This window comes from Thamnophis sirtalis, unplaced genomic scaffold (genome assembly GCF_051295495.1).
Source record: "Thamnophis sirtalis isolate CommonGarterSnake01/CBP01778 unplaced genomic scaffold, rThaSir2_p1.2 scaffold_2, whole genome shotgun sequence".
NCBI classification, from domain to species: Eukaryota; Metazoa; Chordata; class Lepidosauria; order Squamata; family Natricidae; genus Thamnophis; species Thamnophis sirtalis.
Window position 1 is genome coordinate 23,769,231 of NW_028261382.1, and position 19,872 is coordinate 23,789,102.

The following is a 19,872-nucleotide window of genomic DNA, read 5'->3' on the forward strand; positions in this document are numbered from 1 at the left end:
CGCCCCCTAGAGTCAGGAATGACTAGCAAATATGTGGGAGGGGAACCTTTACCTTAGACACAACTTGGGAAATCTTTTTTTCAGTTGCAGAGAAAGCAAAGCAGGAACATGATCACACTGCAACTGAAACTAAGCTCTACTCAGTTGCAGTATAAGCTAAATATTGCGGAGTCCTTGGAACTCTGTGAATTGTTTACTTGCAGACCTTTCATTACCGAACTAGGTATCATCATCTGTGCTTGTAGGGAGCAGGGTTTACTTTCAGTTTATATTCTGGTGGCTCGCCCTGTCAAGATTAACAGTCAAGAAGCAAATAATGCCCCAATCAAGGAATGACCAACACAAACAAGGTAACAGTAAGCAACAGCCCAAGGAACCACCAAGACCATTTCCAGCAATACTGACAGGGTAAGCCACTAATATGTAACACGAGAGCAAACCCCATTCCTTGCTAGCCCTAATGATAGTACTTAGTTTGGTAATGAAACATCTGCAAAAAAATAACCCAGTTCAGGGAGCACCAAGGGCTGCAAAATTCAACTCTGAGCTACAAATATTCTAGTCATTCAAATATTCTTTAGCCTTCATACCTTGGATATTCAGTGAATAACACTAGGGAAAGTTGCCATATGTACCTATGTATACTTCCTGATATATTTCACTGTTTTTCCTAAGGTTATCTAGAAGTGAGGCAATGGTACAGAGCTCCTTAGAAAGGTTTGAGAGGCATGTAGAAATTTTAATCCTTATTAAACCAATACATCCAAAAATGTGCCAGGATTAATTCAGGAGTGCAGCTGTCCTCTTTGTTGTGGCTTTTCCCCTTTATTTTTCAAGACAGAGGCAGCCACAGCAAAAGGCCTAATTTCCCTGGGCAGTTTTCTTTTCTCACCTTCGGGACTTTAGATAATGATGATCTGACAAGGAACAGTTGAGCTAAAGGAAGGAAGCATTTTGCTTGCTTTCCAGGGGCCCAGGCCCTTCTCTAGCAAGGGCAACAATAAAGGCCTGCCTGATGAGCGGGGAGGAGGGAAAGGCCCCAGGGAAGCCCAGTCATTTCTGAATCAGAACCATGAAGCTGCTTCCTAAGGGGCGCCTTGGCTCTCTCACACAGCCCAGCACTGTCTGCCACACTACATCTCAGCTGCTGGTGGAACAGACTGGTCACTAGTAAGCTACTCCATGGGGAGATCGCCTTCTGACCTGCATGTCAGAATCTCAAAAAAAGTTAATTCACCTGCAGAGAAAGCCTAGATTCGATGCCTCAGTGTGGGAAAGCACAGAGCTAGAAAAGAGAAGAAAACAGCATTCAGTCTTTCATAGGAAGAGGCACAGGATCTTCTATCTTTCAAGAGAAGCTGCCAGGTATGAACTGCCACATAATCCCACCTAGGCTTGCTCCAATTCTGGGCCTACAAGGCCGGCCCCTTTCCTGTAACGGAGAGCATTTGAGGAGGAACAGGCCACCCGCTGGCTGTTTTAACAGCTTCTTACCTGACACTCTCTCTCTTTTAAGAAAAGAAGGAAGAGCTGGCCTAAGTTTTGGCCGACAGCCTATTCAGAGGAGAAGCCCAGCAGGAGGAGGCAGGCAGAAGCAGAAGCTGCAGAACGCCCCACCACCACCATGGTCAAAACAAGGTGACACACACACCTGCCCTGCCCCACTAATCTGGCTCCTCACCTTCAGAAGCTCATCCTCGCTGGCATCCGGAAACTTCTCATGCAGCGAATCCTTCAAGACTTTGGCAATGAAACGCATCCCGTAACTGCAGAAGAGATGGGGGGAGGGTGTTGGTGTTAAGGAGATGAAACCCAGAAAACTTTGCCAATAGGAGCAATTTCTGGAACTCACGGGATTTTCTCCACAGAGCTGATGATAGCCAGCAAGAATTTGTCTGTTACGGTTCGCATGTTCTTGATGGAGGCGTCCAGGCGTGTCTTCACTTCTTCGTGGCTCAGTGCTTGCTCAGGAGTCACGTCATATGGCAGTTTACTGTTAAAAAAGGTTGGAAAGGGTCATTGGCCAGCATATTTGAAAGGCTGGTTCTGCCTTTCCTCTGGCGGGCACTGCCCTTCCCTGCCTCCAGAAACGGCAAAGGGCAGCAGAGTTGGGGTTCAGATGGTGCTCTGAGCACACACCCACCCTGTGTTTGCTGCTCAAGCTATGTCAAGACTTCTCTTAGATTCCAGGCAGAGAAGTACATCAGATGTGTCAGAATTTATTGACTTCAGAAAACTTTTTTTAAAGAAAAGCTTAGTTTCCAAATATATTCCCAGAAAAAAACAGTTTTGTACATGCTGACTGCAACACACCTTTTCTCTTCTATAGAAAAATGGTTAACTATATTGTAGGAGTACCCAATGATCTTTAGAGTAACTTTATCTTAAAATAAATATGACATAAAATTACTTCAAATTGGGAATCACTGCTAGATTTCATTAGCCTTCTTAAATTAGAATAGCATGGACAGATTTTATTGTTCTGTGACTCATACTTTGCGGACTATGGTTTCTGATGTTTATTCTTTACTTAGAGCTCAGTAGTGACTTTCAAGTTTTAAAAATATAATAAATTCAGTTATGTACAACCAACTATTGATATACTAGGATACTAATTTCTACGATATTTGTAAACTCCTTGTTTATCTATTTGTATCCTACTCTTTTATCATAGAAAGGTTTCTACACCTTTCCTGTTTTCATATTTTATCCAAAATGTCTAGTAAAAATAAAGAGAAATGCATGCCTTTGTATTTTTCACTACAATAATCTGCCCCCTTCCCCATAAAGCTCTCCTTCCCCAGGGAACAGCAGCACTCCCCAACAGGAGGAGCTCCACACCTGGCTTCTCCAGTCTGGGATTCCATCTGGTTGACCCACGACTTGTAGATGTCCACTGGATCCATTTTGATATTGAGGGACTTGTCCTCCATGATCTCCTTGACCACTGGGGCCAGAATCTGCCTCAAGGCATTCTGCCCACGAGCACCACGGTTGAAGCTCACCACCATCTTTATGACTGTGGGGTTTCCGGTCACGATCTCATGTAGCTGATCCACCTTTGATCTGGAAAAGGGCAAGAGCATCTTTGTTGGACCTCAGAGGCCTTCTAAAGTCACCCTAGAAGATGTGAGCCTTGTCCAGCTGCTTCCCTTATTTGTTCTCATTAATGGCCTTTGTCAGCATTTGACCCAAACTTGTCTTAATGTTTCCGTAAACTGATTGCAGGGTTATATCCTCTCTGTGTTGCTAACAAATCCACTCTGTGTTTATGGTTGATACGAAACCAGAACTCATTTTATCATCTCCTTTGTTCGACGCCACTGTCTCTTAAATAATTGCAGCTCACTCCGTCTGCATATTGTGCTACCATTTCATCTCAAGGGAGATGCCTGTGGAGCCCATTGAAACTGACTTTCCTTGTGACTCCTGAGGGCAGGAGGGGAGGGGGAGGTTTTCTGAAACATCATTAGACAAGAGATTCTGCACATTTTTCACAGAACTGTCTTTTTAAAATGTTGGAATCATCATTTTAGCCTTTTCTATCCACTGCAGGATGAAGGCCTCTTCTGCATGTTTCCCACCAATGCAGTCCTGAGCTTTCTTTTGCCAATTGGGCTGCCATACTTGCTCACTATCTTGTTTTACGTCCCTTTTGTGGATGCTAGAGGTCTCTCCAAAGCAGGGATGTTTTAACTTACCGAGTGGGTGACATCAGTGAACGGTACCAAACATTCAGAAAAAGGCCTTTTATATTTTATATTCTAATATTTCAAACATCCACAAAATGTTAGAATATAAAACATAAAAGGCCTTTTTCTGGAATTTTGGTACCGTTCACTGCTATCATCTATTCAGTAAGTTAAAACCTGCTTGGAGAGATCACTAGGAAACCTCAGGAGTGGAAGCTAGAGTGGCAAGTCAACAAAAGTATACAGATAGTTCTCCACTTACGACAGTCATGGATTCTGCCCATTACTGTTGAAAGTCAAGGTCTAAAATTCTCCCCCTCTCTGCTCTCCCAATGCCTTCATTAAATGAATGCATACGTCATTAAAGGAGAGCCTAGGGTGACTCAGGGTGGGGGAGATGGTGGGAAGCCTAGTCCAGGCACAGGCCCACCCACAAGGACCTTCCCAAGACCTCCCCCAAACTCTGACACATCCCACACTCTGCTTCCTGCCCCTATAGGGAACCTTCCGGATTTGCTCTTCTCGCTATCCTTTGCACCCCCAGAGAAAGTATTGTGAGGAAAGAAAAACTGGCAAAATGTCTTCTTCTGGATTGTGCCACGTGGCCCAGCAACAGAGGGCCATTTCCTGCCCAACCTCCTGAGGTAAATGAGCAAGCAGTGAACAGAGAGGAGTGTGTGGAACATGGTGGGGTGGCAAAACAGGCCCTGTGCCTGTGGGGAGCCAGCGAGGCAGAATGGGGGGGGGGGGAAATAGGCGAATGGATTTCCTGCAGCATCTCAGCAGCTGGTTTTAAAAGCAAATGACCACAGGGACACTGCAGGTGTTGTAACTTTGAAACGGTTCCCATGTAGCTTTTGGGGAAGTGTTGTAAATTTGAGCAGTCATTAAATGGCCTGAGGTACCTCAAGGATTACCTGTATCACTTTCATACTGTTTCCATGAAAAAAAAGGGGAGATGTTGTCCATGTAGCCTGACTCAATAGAAGTCTCTACCTTTCACACCAGAGAGAAGCCCCCTTAGAGAACAAGGCGCTTCGGGGTCCTATATGAATATAATTTTCTGGGCTGAATCTTGCTCTTTTGAGGTCTGCTCAACTTCTTTACACTAGTAAAAAATCTATGCTCAGAGATATCTCTCACATAAATTTAATTATTCAAATTGTGGAAATTCCATAATCAGAACTTAGCCATTTCAATCACCTGCCATCAAGCTGGAACTATACAGTGATCTAAAACCTTTAAGGCCAGAGCTTCTTATGCACTGCAGTTATACAAGAGCTTAATGCCTTAAGATAGCTATGGAGCAATGCTTTCTCTCACACTCACACTGTTCTAAAAAATTGTTGTAAGAGGATCATAACACTTTAAGAAAAGTCATCCTTAAGAGATGTGGAAGAGCAAAGGCAATCTCTAAATTGAATCAGAGGGCAGTTCCAGCCCAGTGGCCTAGACAGGGAAATACAGCAGCTCTTTCCACATCTGACTATCATTGAGTACTTCATGCCAGAGTAAAAATAGACCTCAAATCCACCTACTTGATCTCCTCCTGGAGTGCAGTCTTAAAGAGGCGCAGCAGTAGGTATTCTTCTCTTTGATTGGATGCATAGTTGTAGAGTGTGAAAATCACAGAGTCCATGAACTTCGTAGATTTGTTCTGTGGCATTTGGAAAATCAGTTTTGCCAGGTATGTTGGGTTTGTCTGCAGGAAAACAGAAAGAAGACATGGGTGAGATGTATTGGAAAATGAAGCAGCTCAATGAACTCCAAGGGACTCCTTTGTCTTACCTGTAGCAAATAGAAGAGATGCTGATAGGCTTCCAACTTTTCTCTCTTCTCCTTGCTCAGAGCCTTCAAGCCCCCCCTTTGCTTGTTCAGCATCATCATGTCAGATAATTGTTCTTTGTTCTTTTTAGTGAGCTTCTTACTGTGAGACACAACTTCCTGTAAAAGACCAGAGGATGGAACAATTCAATACCTGACTGCTCTTTGAGATTGGACATTGCTTAATTGTGGAAAGTTCAGTATGCAAAATTCCTCCAATGTTTAGGACACCCAGAAACTGGGAATATGGATCTAAGGAAGCAGCAGAGATAATTCTATCCTTCAGCACTTCAAGACACTTTTTCTAAAATGTACAAACTGTCAACAAATAAAGTCCGTCTTAGTTATACTTGTGTAAAAAAAATGGCAATCTTACAGGTTCTTCTGATCACTTTCTGAGAGTATGTGTAGAGCAGTGGTCAGTTCCAGATCCCGTTGCAACCGGTATGCTGCAACGGGGCCAGGCACCCACCACGTGCACGTGCGCAGCATGTGCATGCTTACTCACCGCCCGCGATGCTCCAGCTGCTCGGCGGAGCGTTGCACAGGCGCCATACGCTCTGTGCACATGTGCAAATGCCCCGATCAGATCAAATAGTGGTAAGGAGAGCGGGCGGGCAGCTGGGCCCTCCGGAGCACTGTACTGGATCGGTACCTGGTGCTCCCAGCAGGCACCGGTACGCCCGTACTGGGACATACTGCTCATATCCCACCACTGATGTAGAGTACCTGCAATGTGATTTTATTTTTCACCAGCAATCCGATTTTGATATCCATGAGGTTGAGGTCATTCTCCAGCTGCTGATTGGAGCGAATCAGCGTCACAACCTCCTCACGCAACTTCATCCAGTCTAGTTCCTCTTGAAAATCTTGATCACTTTGATCCAGCAAGTGAACAAACTTTCGGACGACAGCCATGGGGGGTTCTTCAGCACTTACTGTAGAATGAAAAGAGTGAAAAATGGTCCATCTGATATGTTGTTGGTGGAAAATGCAAACCTTTATATATGTTGTTTCTGCAGATCCAGCAGCATCCCATAGCAGGTCATGGACCACCTTCCAACACAGAACTCCATCCTCCTCCCTCTCCTGCTCACACTATTCACTCCCTATGCTGATAAAAATAATGGAAGGGAAGAAAGGCAGGAACATCTTACTAACCTTTGGAACAATCTTTGTATTCTGTGGTTGAGAGAGAGGATAGGCTGTCCTTCATGCTAAGCAGTGAGTAGCACATAGAATGACTCTATGACCCTCCCCCCCAACTCTAGCATTCTGAGACTCCCCAGCTTTACCAACACCTATCTTCTGCCTGCTTTGAGGCTTCCTTTGCTATATATCCCTGCATCTCTACTGTACACATTTTTCTTCTATACTCATCCATTATTTGTGAGGATCTTGATTCCTCTTTTCCTGTGATTTTGCTCCAGATCACCAGCACTAGCCTCTATGTACAACACCAGGGAACGTCACATTTCCAATTACAGAAACAATTTTAAGGTGGGGTCCAGGATATAATTCTAAGGGCACGCCTTCTGTAGTACTTACTTAGAGTTTTGTAGTCATCACGAGCTTTATTAGCACGAATAAAGGCCTGAATTTTCACAATGTCATTGATCTAGGTAGAAAGCAGAGGGCAGACAGTTTTCATCCTAGTTCACTAATATTTCTAATGTATCAATGCATTTGTGTAGGCAAAATGACTCTTACATGATCCCGAAAGAATTGTAACCGATCTCTGTACCGTTTTCGGGCCTGATACATCCTAGTCATTGCTTGAATCTATGAAAAAAAAAATCACCAGAATCAGGAAGAAGAAGAACACCAAAGCTCAGTAGCTATGGAAGAGTTTGTCACTTAGCAGAATACCAGAATTGGAAAGGACCATGGAACCCAACTTGGGGGATTTGAATCTCTGGCAAAACAAGTGCTAGAACATTGTGCCTCAATGCTAACTTTATTAAATATCTGTTTTGATCTGGAAATATCTGCCTGCTAACTTAAATGTTTTAAATTTATACTTAAATTAGCCATGTCCTCCAGGATGACCTTTAAAAACTATAATTGAATTGTAGTGCTCACTTTACTTTTGCAAGTAATTATAAACATATTTATTTATATTTCCTATTTATTAACCAACCTTCTTCCTCTTTTAATTTATGACTGCAATAATCTTCAACATTTAATCAATTATGAACACGTTGGGGGGGGGGGAGCAGCGGAATCCGGACCATCGCAGAGAATGGATTTTAAAATTATTTCCCTTGCTTTTCTCCTGAAGATCGGACTGTATTTGATTTGGAATTGGACATTTTCTCAGAGGAGCTTTGAGGGACGTTTGATTAAGAGACTTGAGAGGCCTCTGAAGGCGGAAGGGAGAGGAAGGGCTCTATGATTTTTTTTTTTTTAAACAATGTACTGTCTTCATGTTGTAACTTGTTTGTCTTCCCCTCCCCCTGGATTGTGAGCCGCCCTGAGTCCCCTCAGGGAAAAGGGTGGCATACAAATAAATAAAGTAAAGTAAAGTAAAGTAAAGTATGATTGAAGACTGAGAAAGAACTTGGAAAGAGTTTAAAGGAGTACAGCTGAGAAGATATTAGCTGATTTATGAGTATACAGTGTGAAGGCCCCATCACTCCCTTCATTCAGTCCAAGTATCAAGGCCTGGAAAACTAAATATTTTTAAGACAGAGCCTTGATAAGGTGTGTGTAATAAAGTTAACTGTTGCCATTAGATTTATTTAATTTTATTAAATTGCATTTTCGGAGATAAGTTGATAAAGAATGAGACAAAGGAGGAAGTGATGTTAATGACTATAAACTGGAAAACTCTTAAAAGGTAAAGAGCTTTTTTTGGATGAAGAAATTACTGAATTTCTTCAATTACCGAAGAAAAATAATATTAATTATAGCTGGGGTTATCCAGTTTTTTTGAGATTTCCATACGGGGGAAGATTTTATAGAGTTGAAACAAAGAAGGAGGCGATGGAGAAATTAAGGGATCTTGGAATCGTCAATAAAGAAGAGTTCATGGAGCAAATCCAGAAATTGAATGAGATGTCAAAATTCTCAAGAAGGGAGATGGAGAAGAAGAAAAATGATCTACGGGCGAAAGGGAGGCTGGATGAAACAACAGGAGTTACAAGTTCACTGTAGGGATAGTATATAAATATTTGTATATTAAAGGATATGCGTTATAACATATGTTTGAGTATAGAAATAGAGTAAAGATGGTTAAGGGATGTGTATAGATGGCTCCTCTTCTCTCCCCTGGAGGCCCTATGTGGCGGAGAAGAGGAAGATCTCCTGAAGAAGAAAAGGGGACATTATATATGTTTATGGGTGGTTAAGAGGTTGTTTATGTTTTGGGATAATATGTATACTTATTATAAATACAATATAGACATTGTATTTTTACAAGAAACATCAAAAGAAAGAAGGAATGAATGAACTTGCCATATTTTTCGGAGTATAAGATGCACCAAGGTTTTGAAGAGGCAAATTAAAAAAAAAGTTTTTGCACTCTGCAAACCTTCCTAAAACAGCCCATTTTTAAAAAAAGGCATGAATAGGGGGCTTGCAGAGTGCTTGAGGGGGGGCAAAATGAGCAAAAAACAGGCCCATTTTTTGTCAAAAAAATTGCATGCATAGCCTTTAGGAGGCTTATAGAGCCTGGGGGCTGGGGGGGGGAGCAAAATTGAGCAAAAAATGACCCTTTTTTCACTTATTTCTGCCCTCCCTAGCCCCCAGGAACTCTCTGAAAGCCTCCTACAGGCTCTGTACAGCCATTTTAATGGAGGGGGCGGGGTTTCAGGAGGCAAAAATGCTGTATTCAGTGTATAAGACGCACCCAGATTTTCAGACTCTTTTTGGAGGGAAAAAGGTGTGTCTTATACTCCGAAAAATATGGTAAGTTATACTGGGCTGATGTATATGAAAAGGCATTTAATACTTCAAAAACAAGAGGAGTTGCAATCCTCGTAGCTAAAAGATATGGATTTATGATAAAAGTCATAAAAAGAGATGAAATGGGAATATTTCTTGTAATTCAAGGCTTGATTTATGGACAAGAGGTTACCTTAGCAAACTTGTATGCACCTAATATAAAGCAAAGAGAGTTTTATAATAGGGTATATAAAGAAATAGGTCAAAAAAGTAATAATGGCAGGTGATTATAATATTGACATGGACTGACATGGATAACGGAATTGACAAATCCAATCCATCAAAAGTGGAAATAAAATATAATAATGCAGATTTAAGATTTTTTTTAATAAAAACAGACTGAAAGATGTTTGGAGAAAATTACATGGTAATCAAAAAAGTTATACATATTTTTTTGGTAGACATAAAAATTTTACAAGAATGGACTATATATTTGTAACACCAGAAATATTATCTAAAACAATGAGAGCAGAGATAAAAATAATTAAAATATCTGATCATACAATGGTAACTATGGATATGGAATAGATTGTATTTATAAACAAGTAAGTAGGTGGAGAATGGATTTGAAGCCCCAAACATCACTAACCCGGGAGAGAGAAAGCACCACCGAAGGTACTCTGAAGTTTTAACTCTTGGGTTTATCTGAAGAGACTGAGACTTTCTGTTCCACAACTTGGGCAGAAAGAGTTACCTTCACTGCTTCTCCTGTGTGAGTCTGCAGATACTTCAAACGATCTTGGTATTCTTTGCGCTGCTTGTAGCCACGCCACTGAGACTAAAACAGAATAAAGTGTTAGAGTTCCCAGATGCGCCAGATGATCTAGCATGAACCCCTCCCATCAGTGATCTGCTGGACTGATCCACAATTTGTGTCCTCAAACTAAACCAGCTGAGTGCTCATCCTCTCATCCCATCTGCTGTCCTTCTTAAAAGTAGGCCAACCCAAAACAAGGCTAATGAGCTATCCTGGCTCTGTCCCAAGATAGACATAAGAAATACTGTGTTTTTTTAAAAAAAAAATAGCATTCAAAACTTCTGGGTAGGGAAAATGGTAATTTGAAGTGCCTCTGATGATCGGAAAACACACTGAGGCGGAGACTGGTGATAGGTTGGTGAGCCCAGATCAGCTTCTCTGATGAAGGAGAAGCGAAGGATTGCCACATTTAGTCCAGATAAATCACAGGAGAGAACCTGTGGGCAACCGTAGATGTATAGGCAGAAGCTCTTATCCTCAGGCAGAGCCTCTATGATGGACACTTGGCTCAATCCACATTCCACTTTTTGAAGCACATTTGGATGCAAATACTCTGACAGCTACAGAGACCTTCCAAACAGCAGAATAACTAGACCTCATCAGTTAGTGAAATTATCAACAGACTTGATTACACTTGAAGGGAAAATGGAAGAGAGATTATTGTAACTTTGAAGAAGAAATGAATATGTAAGCCAAATCTCTGGAGAAGTTAAATTAAGGAAAAAGTAGACATTTTAGACTTTGAGATAGAAACATTTAGAGATGGAAAAAGACTTAGATACTAGAACTAAGAGTTAAGGAATTTTGTCTGAGATTGGCAAGAGTTCCAGTAAAACCTGATGAAGCTCTTTTTTACCGATGGGTTTCAACAAAGGTTGGGTAGCAATCTGCTAGGATTGCTGTAGTCGTGGTTTCCTACGTGGCTTGGAATTGGGATTCTCTCCAATGCCCCTTTTAATCCTTGCAAGACAAGCCGCTGCCCCCCGCCCCATGTCATCCTTCAGAGGCATCTTCTTAGCAGATTCCTCAATGCTTCCTCAACAATAACAGACTTTCTAATGTATTGCCTTCATTGGAAAAATTCTTTAAAAATCAGGGAGATATTCAGAAAAGTATCTGCCTTGAACATCGCCCATGTTGAACTGTATAGTATAGTCAAACATCGGAAAATGCTTTATATTATGTCACAAAATGTTTTATGATAATTTTTGTTATAAACTGTTTTATAAAATTTCCTTGATTTTAATTCCACGTGAGTCACAGACTTTGGGTGTGTTCTGTACGTGAGCCCATCGAGGGGACCTTGGCTCAAAAGCTGTTGTCCTATGAGGCACCGTTTCACCTAGTGACATTTCATATGCCAAACTGGAGCTCTTCCTTCTAGCAAAGAACCAGAGGCTCAGTTCCCTTTGTTGGTTTCACAACAGAGTTTGCATATTTTCTTCATTTAGACAGGACATTTCAGTCAGCAGTGTGGCCCCTGGAACCATATAATATTTATTTATTTGCCACCTATCTTGCCATTGGGTTACTCTAGGCCAGTTCCACAATAAAAAGGAAGAAACAAAAAGAAATGTAAAGACAACATAAAATAACAGAGGAACAAAATAAACAAGAAAAAAGAAAGAAAGCAACAAGAAAACATCAATGTGATAACCAAAAGATGGATGGGTGGAGAGGAGAGGGTGTGGGAGTGGAATCTGCCATCAATACAGCATCTGCCTCCAGTGTGGAACTCCCTTTTGAACCCCAGGCCAACTGGCAGAGCCAGGTCTTTAGGCTCCCATGGAAGGAGAGGAGGGGAGCAGATCTAATTGTGGAGGGCAGGATGTTCTAAAGCAGAGGTCACCAACTACTGGTGGTCCACAAGAAAACTTTGGTGGTCTGTGGCGTACACGCGTGGAGTATCTGCTCCGGGATGACCAATGGGTCAGTCCTGTGGCTAGAGCTCTGAAATATGGGACCGGACAGGCAGCTCGTGTTGGGGCTGGAAATCTCTGCTGTAGAGGGAGGTACATGGAACTTGAAGATGCAACACGCAAGGAGTAGCGCAGTCCTCACCAGCCGGAATGAGGTAATAGTGCTGTTGCGGCAAGCGGGAGGGGGGGGGGCGGTGCAGGCAGGCCGAAGTAATGGGTGTCAGCAATCCACAGATCTTTTGTCCCCCTGCTGTAGCTTCCTGTTGGCTAAACTGTCCCTGGCCCTCTCCTCCCACTCACTCCTCGCCTGACCTGAGAAGGGAAGGGTAGGGGATGGAGATTTGCTCCATATTCCAGAGCGGGAACAAAGCTTCATCTCTTGCTGGATCTCGCGTGTTCTTCCAGCCGTTGTTGGTGCTGCGTGACTGGGAGACGCGTGACTTCGTCTCCACCCCCAAGACGTTGGTTGGCCCGTGAGATGTGTGTGTGTGTGTGTGTGTGTGAGAGAGAGAGAGAGAGAGAGACTGAGAGAGATGAGAGATCCTGGTGTTTTGTTTTCTATGGGAAACGGATCCAAATGGCTCTTTGAATGTTTAAGGTTGTTGTTTAAGGCGGCCAAGCTAAGTGCCTGAAGGATCCCATCCTGTCACTCTGAGTCAGTGAGCCGCATGCTGGATTCATATTAGTGCTCTGCAGGATTTAATATAATGGTCCCTGAAGTCCAAAAGGTTGGTGACCCCTCTTCTAAAGAGAACCAGACAATGAAAAAAAGGGAGGGATTGGGCACATCTGCACAAAACAACCATATTCCAAATCTTGCTGTACATTTCACCTCCTTAATATTATTTTGTCCTTCTTTTCAACTCATCTGATATGGATCTTACCTGGATGCAGGTGATGGCAGGGACTTGTTTTTTCAAGAAATGCATTCTGGCCCTGAAGTCCTGGCGAACTAGGTAGCCTCGACAGCGAGCCTGTAGCTTGGTGATCAGGTTTTCATTGGCTAACCAGAGCTGCTCCCGGTTGTATGCTGCCGTAACTGCCGAGATGGCGCTCTGCAGTTGCCAGGAAGAAAACACAAAGCAGGTGCTGCATAATAGAGGAACAGAGGCATCTTTTCCCACCAATAACATATAGAATTGGATTTGGAGCTAAATAGTTGGCGAGGGCTTGCTAATTTCAAATTTAGGGATTAGCATCCACTCAATGTCTGTTCCCCAAATTACCAAAAGCCAGGCATGTGGAATTATCTATTTTGAAAATCAACACTACTGTGAAATGGAAAAAAAAATATACCAAATTCCTCAATAAATGTAATATTTATGCCCCTTTGTTCTTCCCACTGCTGCATATCAATTATTCTATTTAAACTATGCACCTATTTAACCATACAACCAATTTCTTATTCATACTTTAGGGTTTTTAGTAACATCTTATAAATTAGCTGTAGATGTTTTGAATATTGTTTTATTAGCTTTTCAGATTCAATCAATCCCTGATTGTTCCACTTCATTTCTCTAATTCATTTTGTAGTATATTATAAAATAAATAATTCAAAATGACTTACAAAAACAAGGTAAAGCGATCCGGGGGGGCGGAGCCTGTTGCCGAGGAGGGCTCAACCGAGCTCCTCTCAGAGATCTGGTCTGTATATCTAAATAAGATCATAGATATCACCCCTTTTTGGCTAAGAAAGGGGCAGGGAGTAGCTCTGTGTGCTAGGGTCTATTCGTAATTCACAGCCTTTCTCTTTTTTTTGGCTGTGGACAGAGATTAGATCCAGCGTGAGCGGAGCTTTTATCTCCAGCCAGTTCCTCTCAGCTGCTTTTTTTTGCAGCCCCAGACAGGCAAGCCCCCCCCCCCCAGGACAAAGCAAAGTTGTTTGAAGCTAGGATTAATACGGGCGGGTCCCACTCCTGTGAGATTTATGCTTTTATTACTATCTTAAATACCAGCACCATTTGTCTTAGAGGCTTCTTTGTTTAAACAGACTTCAAAATGGCGATTTCTCTCCGTTGGTGACTGATAGGGGATGTACGTAGCTGGTTTTACCTTCCTGCAGACCGCTCCTTAACAAAATAATTTTTTTTTTTTGCTTTTTTTGGAAACAGAGGGGAGCGAAAGCGCTGTTTATTTGTTTATTTATAATGGCACCCAGGTCAAAATCGAAGCGTCTCTCTACAAATGTGCCTAAAGAATCTGTGAAGGAACTTAAAGAATTTACACTGGAATCGCAGCCCTTGTCTCCTACGCCCTCTACTGGAGAATTCTTAACACAGGAATTTTTTTTTCAAATCTTTAATGATTTTAAACAAGAAATTAAGGAATTTGTATTGGAGCTATATGGTGATTTAAAGTCTAAAATTGACCAAATGAAGGCGAATACGTTTGCAGACGTGTCTGCCCTGTCAGATTATACCGCTGAAATAGAGAATAAATTGGAAAGTTTGGAGGAGGCTAACTCTAATTTGACTACTAATATTCAAATATTACAACAAAAAATTAGAGACACTCAAGAACAGCTCGTTATGATAAACTTTAATAAGAAGGCATTCGCAATAAGAGTCAGAGGATTCCGCGAAAAGGAGCGAGAGAATCTGAAAGAGACCTTTGTTGAAGCCCTCAGCCATGCGGTGGGAAGCCCGGGACTTAACTTTGATTGGCAGATTCGGAAAATCTATCGCCAGAATTCGTTGGTAGCGGAACAGCGACAGCTCCCGAGGGACATAATCATATATTTCTCCACAAAAGAATCCAGAAACGCGATCATGCAAAAATTTTACAATAATACTTTGAGAGTTGATGGCCAGGACTTGATTGTCTTCAAAGAAATACCTTTCCAGATGTTAAAGGCAAGAAGGGACTATACCTTTTTAACTAAAGAGCTTAGAAATCATCAGATTCAATATAAATGGGAGGCCCCAGCCGGCATTACGGTCACATTTGAGAATCAAAGACTTCGTCTCAATTCTGTTTTGGAGGCTCGAGATTTCTATTACAAGACTTTGAAGGCGGGACTTCCTGATCCACTTGGAAAAGAGGAGAGACAAGCCGAAGGAGAAGGCAAGCAACAGACCACATGGCTGCAAGATTAAAATATTCACCAAAGTTGTGGACTGAATGGGGGTTTGCGACCTCTCTCCGGTAGAAAAAGCGGAATTTATTGGTGGGGTGATACTGAATGTATATATGTAAAATGCATGCAGAATGATTTACGCTGTTTAAATTTTGTTAGAAGGGAAAGTTTGAAGAGATTATTTTAAAATAGAAGGTAAACTGATTCTTGTTGAAACTATTATTTGAATATGTGGAATGATCTATGCTATTTAATTTTTATTAGAAGGGAAAGCTTGGTGAAATTATTTTGAGCTAGATTTTAAACTAATGTTTGCATAAATTTGATAGTGGCAAATATTAGAGAAGCAAGGGATGAGGGTAAAATGCATGCGGAATGATTTACGTATATTGGTGGGGTGATACTGAATGTATATATGTAAAAGGAATGCAGAATGATTTACGTTGTTTAAATTCTGTTAGAAGGGAAAGCTGGATGAGATAATTCTAAAACGGAAGGTAAACTGATTCTTGTTGAAAGTATTATTTGAATATGTGGAATGATCTATGCTATTTAATTTTTATTAGAAGGGAAAGCTTGGTGAAATTATTTTGAGCTAAATTTTAAACTAATGTCTGCATAAATTTGATAGTGGTAAATATCAGAGAAGCAAAGGATGAGGGCAAAATGCATGCGGAATGATTTACGTTGTTTAAATCCTATTAGAAGGGAAAGCTGGTCGGGATCATTTCAAGATAGAATGCAAATTGATTTTTGTGTAAAGTAATACTTGATCCACGCTGAAAGGGAAAGTTCGATTATTCTTCTGTAAAGTAATATTTGAATATGTGGAATGATCCACGGTGCTTAAATTTTACTAGAAGGGATTATTTTTGAGTTAGATTGTATATTGATGGCTATACAAATTTGGATAAATGTTTATCTGAATACAAGGTTAAGGAAGAGGAACGGGAGAGTCTACAGGAGGTCGGGGTAAATAACAAAGAAGCAAGAGACGAGAATAAAATATAGATAGAATGACTTACACTATTTAAGCATATAGAAAGATGGGGGGCTGAGCTTAACACAAAGAGTTTCTTTTTTTTTCTTTTTTTCTTTTCTTTTTTCTTTGTTTTTTTCTTTCTTTTTTTTTGGTTTCTTTTTTTCCTTTAATACATTATTTTTATTTTTAATCCATATGAATATAAGATACTTTAGATAGAAGGCAGTGCCAGGTGTGGGCCCTGGGAAGTCGGGAGGAGTAGGGATGGGGATTTTTGGGGGGTGGGTGGGTGGGTGTTTAGTCTCAATAAGAACAAGAATGCACTTATATACGGTTGTTCTTTTTTTTTTTCTCTCTCTTTTCTTTCTTTAATTTTTTTTTTCCTTGGTCTATTTTACTTTTTATCAGATTATAATAAATAACACTTGAATAAAGGAATACACCAAGGAGGGAGGTAGAGGGAAAGAGGAGGGAGGAGTAAGGAAGGAGTAAGGGGAATGTAAGGAGGGCGTGTTGGGAGTAAGGGGAGAAGGAAGGTTTGAGGGGAAAGGGAAGTAGGAGGGGAGTGTTAGAGGGAGGAAAGGAAAGTTGGAGGGGGTAGATGGGGTGTATGGAGGATGGAAGTGTCAGGTGGGGTTGTGAATGATGAGTTGTGTTTTCTTTTTTATTTTATTTTTTTTATTTTCTTTTATTTTTTTTTCTTATAGTAAATACCCTGTATATAAGTGATTGTAAAATGGAATGTGAAAATGAATAAAATATATTTAAAAAAAACAAAAAAAAACAAACAAGGTAAAGCATTTCAAATATTACTTCAAATATTGGAACCAATGAGACATTTTGAACAGTCAAAGATAAATGTTGGTAAGGTTAATTCTTACACTCTGAAAGAAGTATCACTCCACCAAACTAATTGTGCATACATTCATCTTTGTGGACATAAATATTTAATATTGAAATAAAATGCAATAGGTTTTGACTTATCCTATATTTATCTGCTACTTTTAGAATGGTGCTTACAATCAAGTACTCTCTTACACACTGACCAGTTCTGTTTATGACCAAATACATTTGTGCAAACTGAGATAGTTCTAACATTAGGATAATTGTGCCAGGCAAGAAAGAATTCATAATCAATTCCCTCATTCTTTGGTACACAACAGAACATGGCCTAGGAGGGCTGCTGAAAACCAGAGGGCATCATACCTGGATCTCCTCCCGAGAGAGCTGTACGCTGTTCTGCACAAATCTCTGAGGCTCCTCCCAGACTCCATCCTGGCTTTGGAGGTTGTGGTAGTAATGGTACCCGCCTTTTACCCAGTGTTTCACCCAATTACTGTTGTTGTTTCCTAGAAGGAACAGAAAATCTTACTGGTGTTGAGTTCACTCTTACAACACAGCTCAAATTTCTATCGATTCTAAGCCATTTATGAAGATGTTGAAGGTTACTGGACTAAGACAGAACCTTGAGGTATCTACTGCTTATTTTCCTCTATGTAGATGGGTTCTATTGAGGACTACACGTTGAGTGTGGTTTGTCAGCCAGTTACAAATCCACCTGGGGGTTATGCTGGGTAACCCACATTTTTCTATCTTACCAAATAGTAGGTTGTGGTCTACTTTGTCAAATGCTTTATTGAAGTCCTAGATACAAATGTAGTGTGGAATCAAAAAAGTTAAATCGAAGTTTCATACAGTAGGCAATTCTGAATAGGGACAGAATTATTTGGAGCCATCAAGACATAATGAAATTGCTGTACCAACAGCTTATATCAAATTTTGGCACTGCTTCAATGAAATAAAAGTGTGCATTCCAAAAACTGAATCAGAAAGAAGATAGGTCACAGACTCGCTGAAGAACTGTACAATAAAAGTGATCTGTTACTTCAGAAAAATATAATGAAAAACATAACACCGTACACTTGAGAGCTAACTCAGAGGAAAAACAAAAGAAAACAACAGCTAACTATTGGAAGAGCTACGTAGTTCTGGGGATAAAGAAGAAAAAATTAGCAAGAGTGAGAAAAGATCAGAAAGCCAATTGGAAGCTGCGCAGATCTCCCATCCAAAGTGGATCAGGATTCTAAGAAGACTCCCAGAGAACAACACTTCTTTAGTGAAAAAGAGACGACTGGCCTTGTTCACCCACATCTGCAGAGGCAACCTTCTTTTACCTCCCCATGATTTGAAAGCAGTCAATTAAGACTGCTGAAATCTAGGTCCAAGTCCATCCCTGGCTTGGAAGCCCAGTGGGACATTCAGGCTCAGCCAGCATATTCCACAGGGTGATTGCTCCTTGGGGAAAAGACTGAAGGAGAAAGTAAAACTCCTGGAGGAAAGCAGGACAGCAATTTAATAAATGAAAAAAAAAAACAGTCAAGAGTTAATTTGGTCGAATAGTCTGACTTGCAAACAACTCATCATTTGTGTGTCACCAACCCATTCCCAGGTCACAAAACAGGGTGCTCTTACCAGAAGCCAGCTTCACATTTTTTGTTGCCGTCAGTTCCTGGTGATATGCTTTGGCACATTCGGGAGTCACCCCATACAGTCCAACATCAGCTGAACGCAGGAAGCTGAGAGTCCTTGCAACATCACCCTGGTCCATTGCCTCGTTAATGGCCAAAATTCCTAAGGCAACTTGGATGAAGAAAATAGGGGGAAAAAAGCTTTTCTGTGAATATGTTTCATGGAACCAATGTTGGTCCTTACCTGAACATTGATTTTCAGTGTGATGCAGGAGGGGCTATGCATAGGTATGACAGCCTGATTGGTCCAGAGACTGAGAGAAGTTCTTTGCCATGCCTCTTCCTTCCCCTAGCTCCCCAGTTTCCTTGAGGATGCAGAACGCAGTCCACCTGAAAACCACAAGAAGACAACCAGGCCACCCCCAGCCTTCCACCTGACTATCTATGTCTTAATATGGAGGGATGTAGTCCCTCCTGCATCACACTGAAAATCAACGTTCAGGTAAGGACCAACATTCGTTTTCCAGTGTATAATGCGGAAGGGGCTACATGTGGGACCCAAGCTAGCGTCCCTAGGGAGGGAAAGGAGCTAAGAAGTAGGATCTAGGGTGGCCACCACCTGTTGAAGGACCCTGCATCCAAGGGATGCCTCAGCTAATGCAAAGGCATTCAGATGGTAGTGGCGAATGAATGGTGACAGAGTAGGCCACGTGGCCACCCTGCAACTATCCTCGAATGGAGCCCTGGCCGACCACGCTGCTGTGGTCGCTGTGCTCCATGTGGAGTGTGCTGTAATCCCGGGGGAGGGGCGTGACCCATAACCTCATAGGCGGTGACAATGGCTTGCTGGACCCACCTCCCAATGGATGTCGAGGTAACCCTAGCCCCCAAGGTGGCAGGGAGGAAGGATACAAACAATGCCTCATACAGGCGGGTTGAGGCCATGCACCATATATAAATACAAAGGGCCCGCCGGACATCTAACCTATGTCAGATGCGTTCCCTATCATGGGAAGGCACCGGGCAAAAGTTTGGGATAACAATCTCCTGAGCCCTATGGAAAGGTGTGTTCACCTTAGGTATGAAAGCCGGGTCTAACCTAAGAACCACCCGGACCTAGAGAAACACACAGAGATCTCCTCAGGATGACAGACGCCCTCCCCCCGCTCCAACATGCGCCTGGCCGATGTAATTGCTATCAGGAATGCA

At 41.7% G+C, this 19,872-nt stretch overlaps 1 protein-coding gene across 1 annotated transcript in view; it reads right to left on the reverse strand.

Annotated features, from left to right (window-relative positions):
• IQGAP1 (IQ motif containing GTPase activating protein 1) overlaps window positions 1–19,872 on the reverse strand; it is a 122,427-nt gene that overhangs the window by 33,832 nt on the left and 68,723 nt on the right. Inside the window, exons 17-28 of the mRNA XM_087704445.1 lie at window positions 18,668–18,835; window positions 17,402–17,544; window positions 13,022–13,192; window positions 10,156–10,239; window positions 7,227–7,298; window positions 7,065–7,134; window positions 6,246–6,454; window positions 5,481–5,636; window positions 5,231–5,394; window positions 2,842–3,066; window positions 1,853–1,993; window positions 1,682–1,766 (exon numbers count right to left, since the gene is read on the reverse strand). Coding sequence (XP_087560571.1) covers window positions 1,682–1,766; window positions 1,853–1,993; window positions 2,842–3,066; window positions 5,231–5,394; window positions 5,481–5,636; window positions 6,246–6,454; window positions 7,065–7,134; window positions 7,227–7,298; window positions 10,156–10,239; window positions 13,022–13,192; window positions 17,402–17,544; window positions 18,668–18,835 — 1,688 coding nt within the window. The remainder of the gene's footprint in view (window positions 1–1,681; window positions 1,767–1,852; window positions 1,994–2,841; window positions 3,067–5,230; window positions 5,395–5,480; window positions 5,637–6,245; window positions 6,455–7,064; window positions 7,135–7,226; window positions 7,299–10,155; window positions 10,240–13,021; window positions 13,193–17,401; window positions 17,545–18,667; window positions 18,836–19,872) is intronic.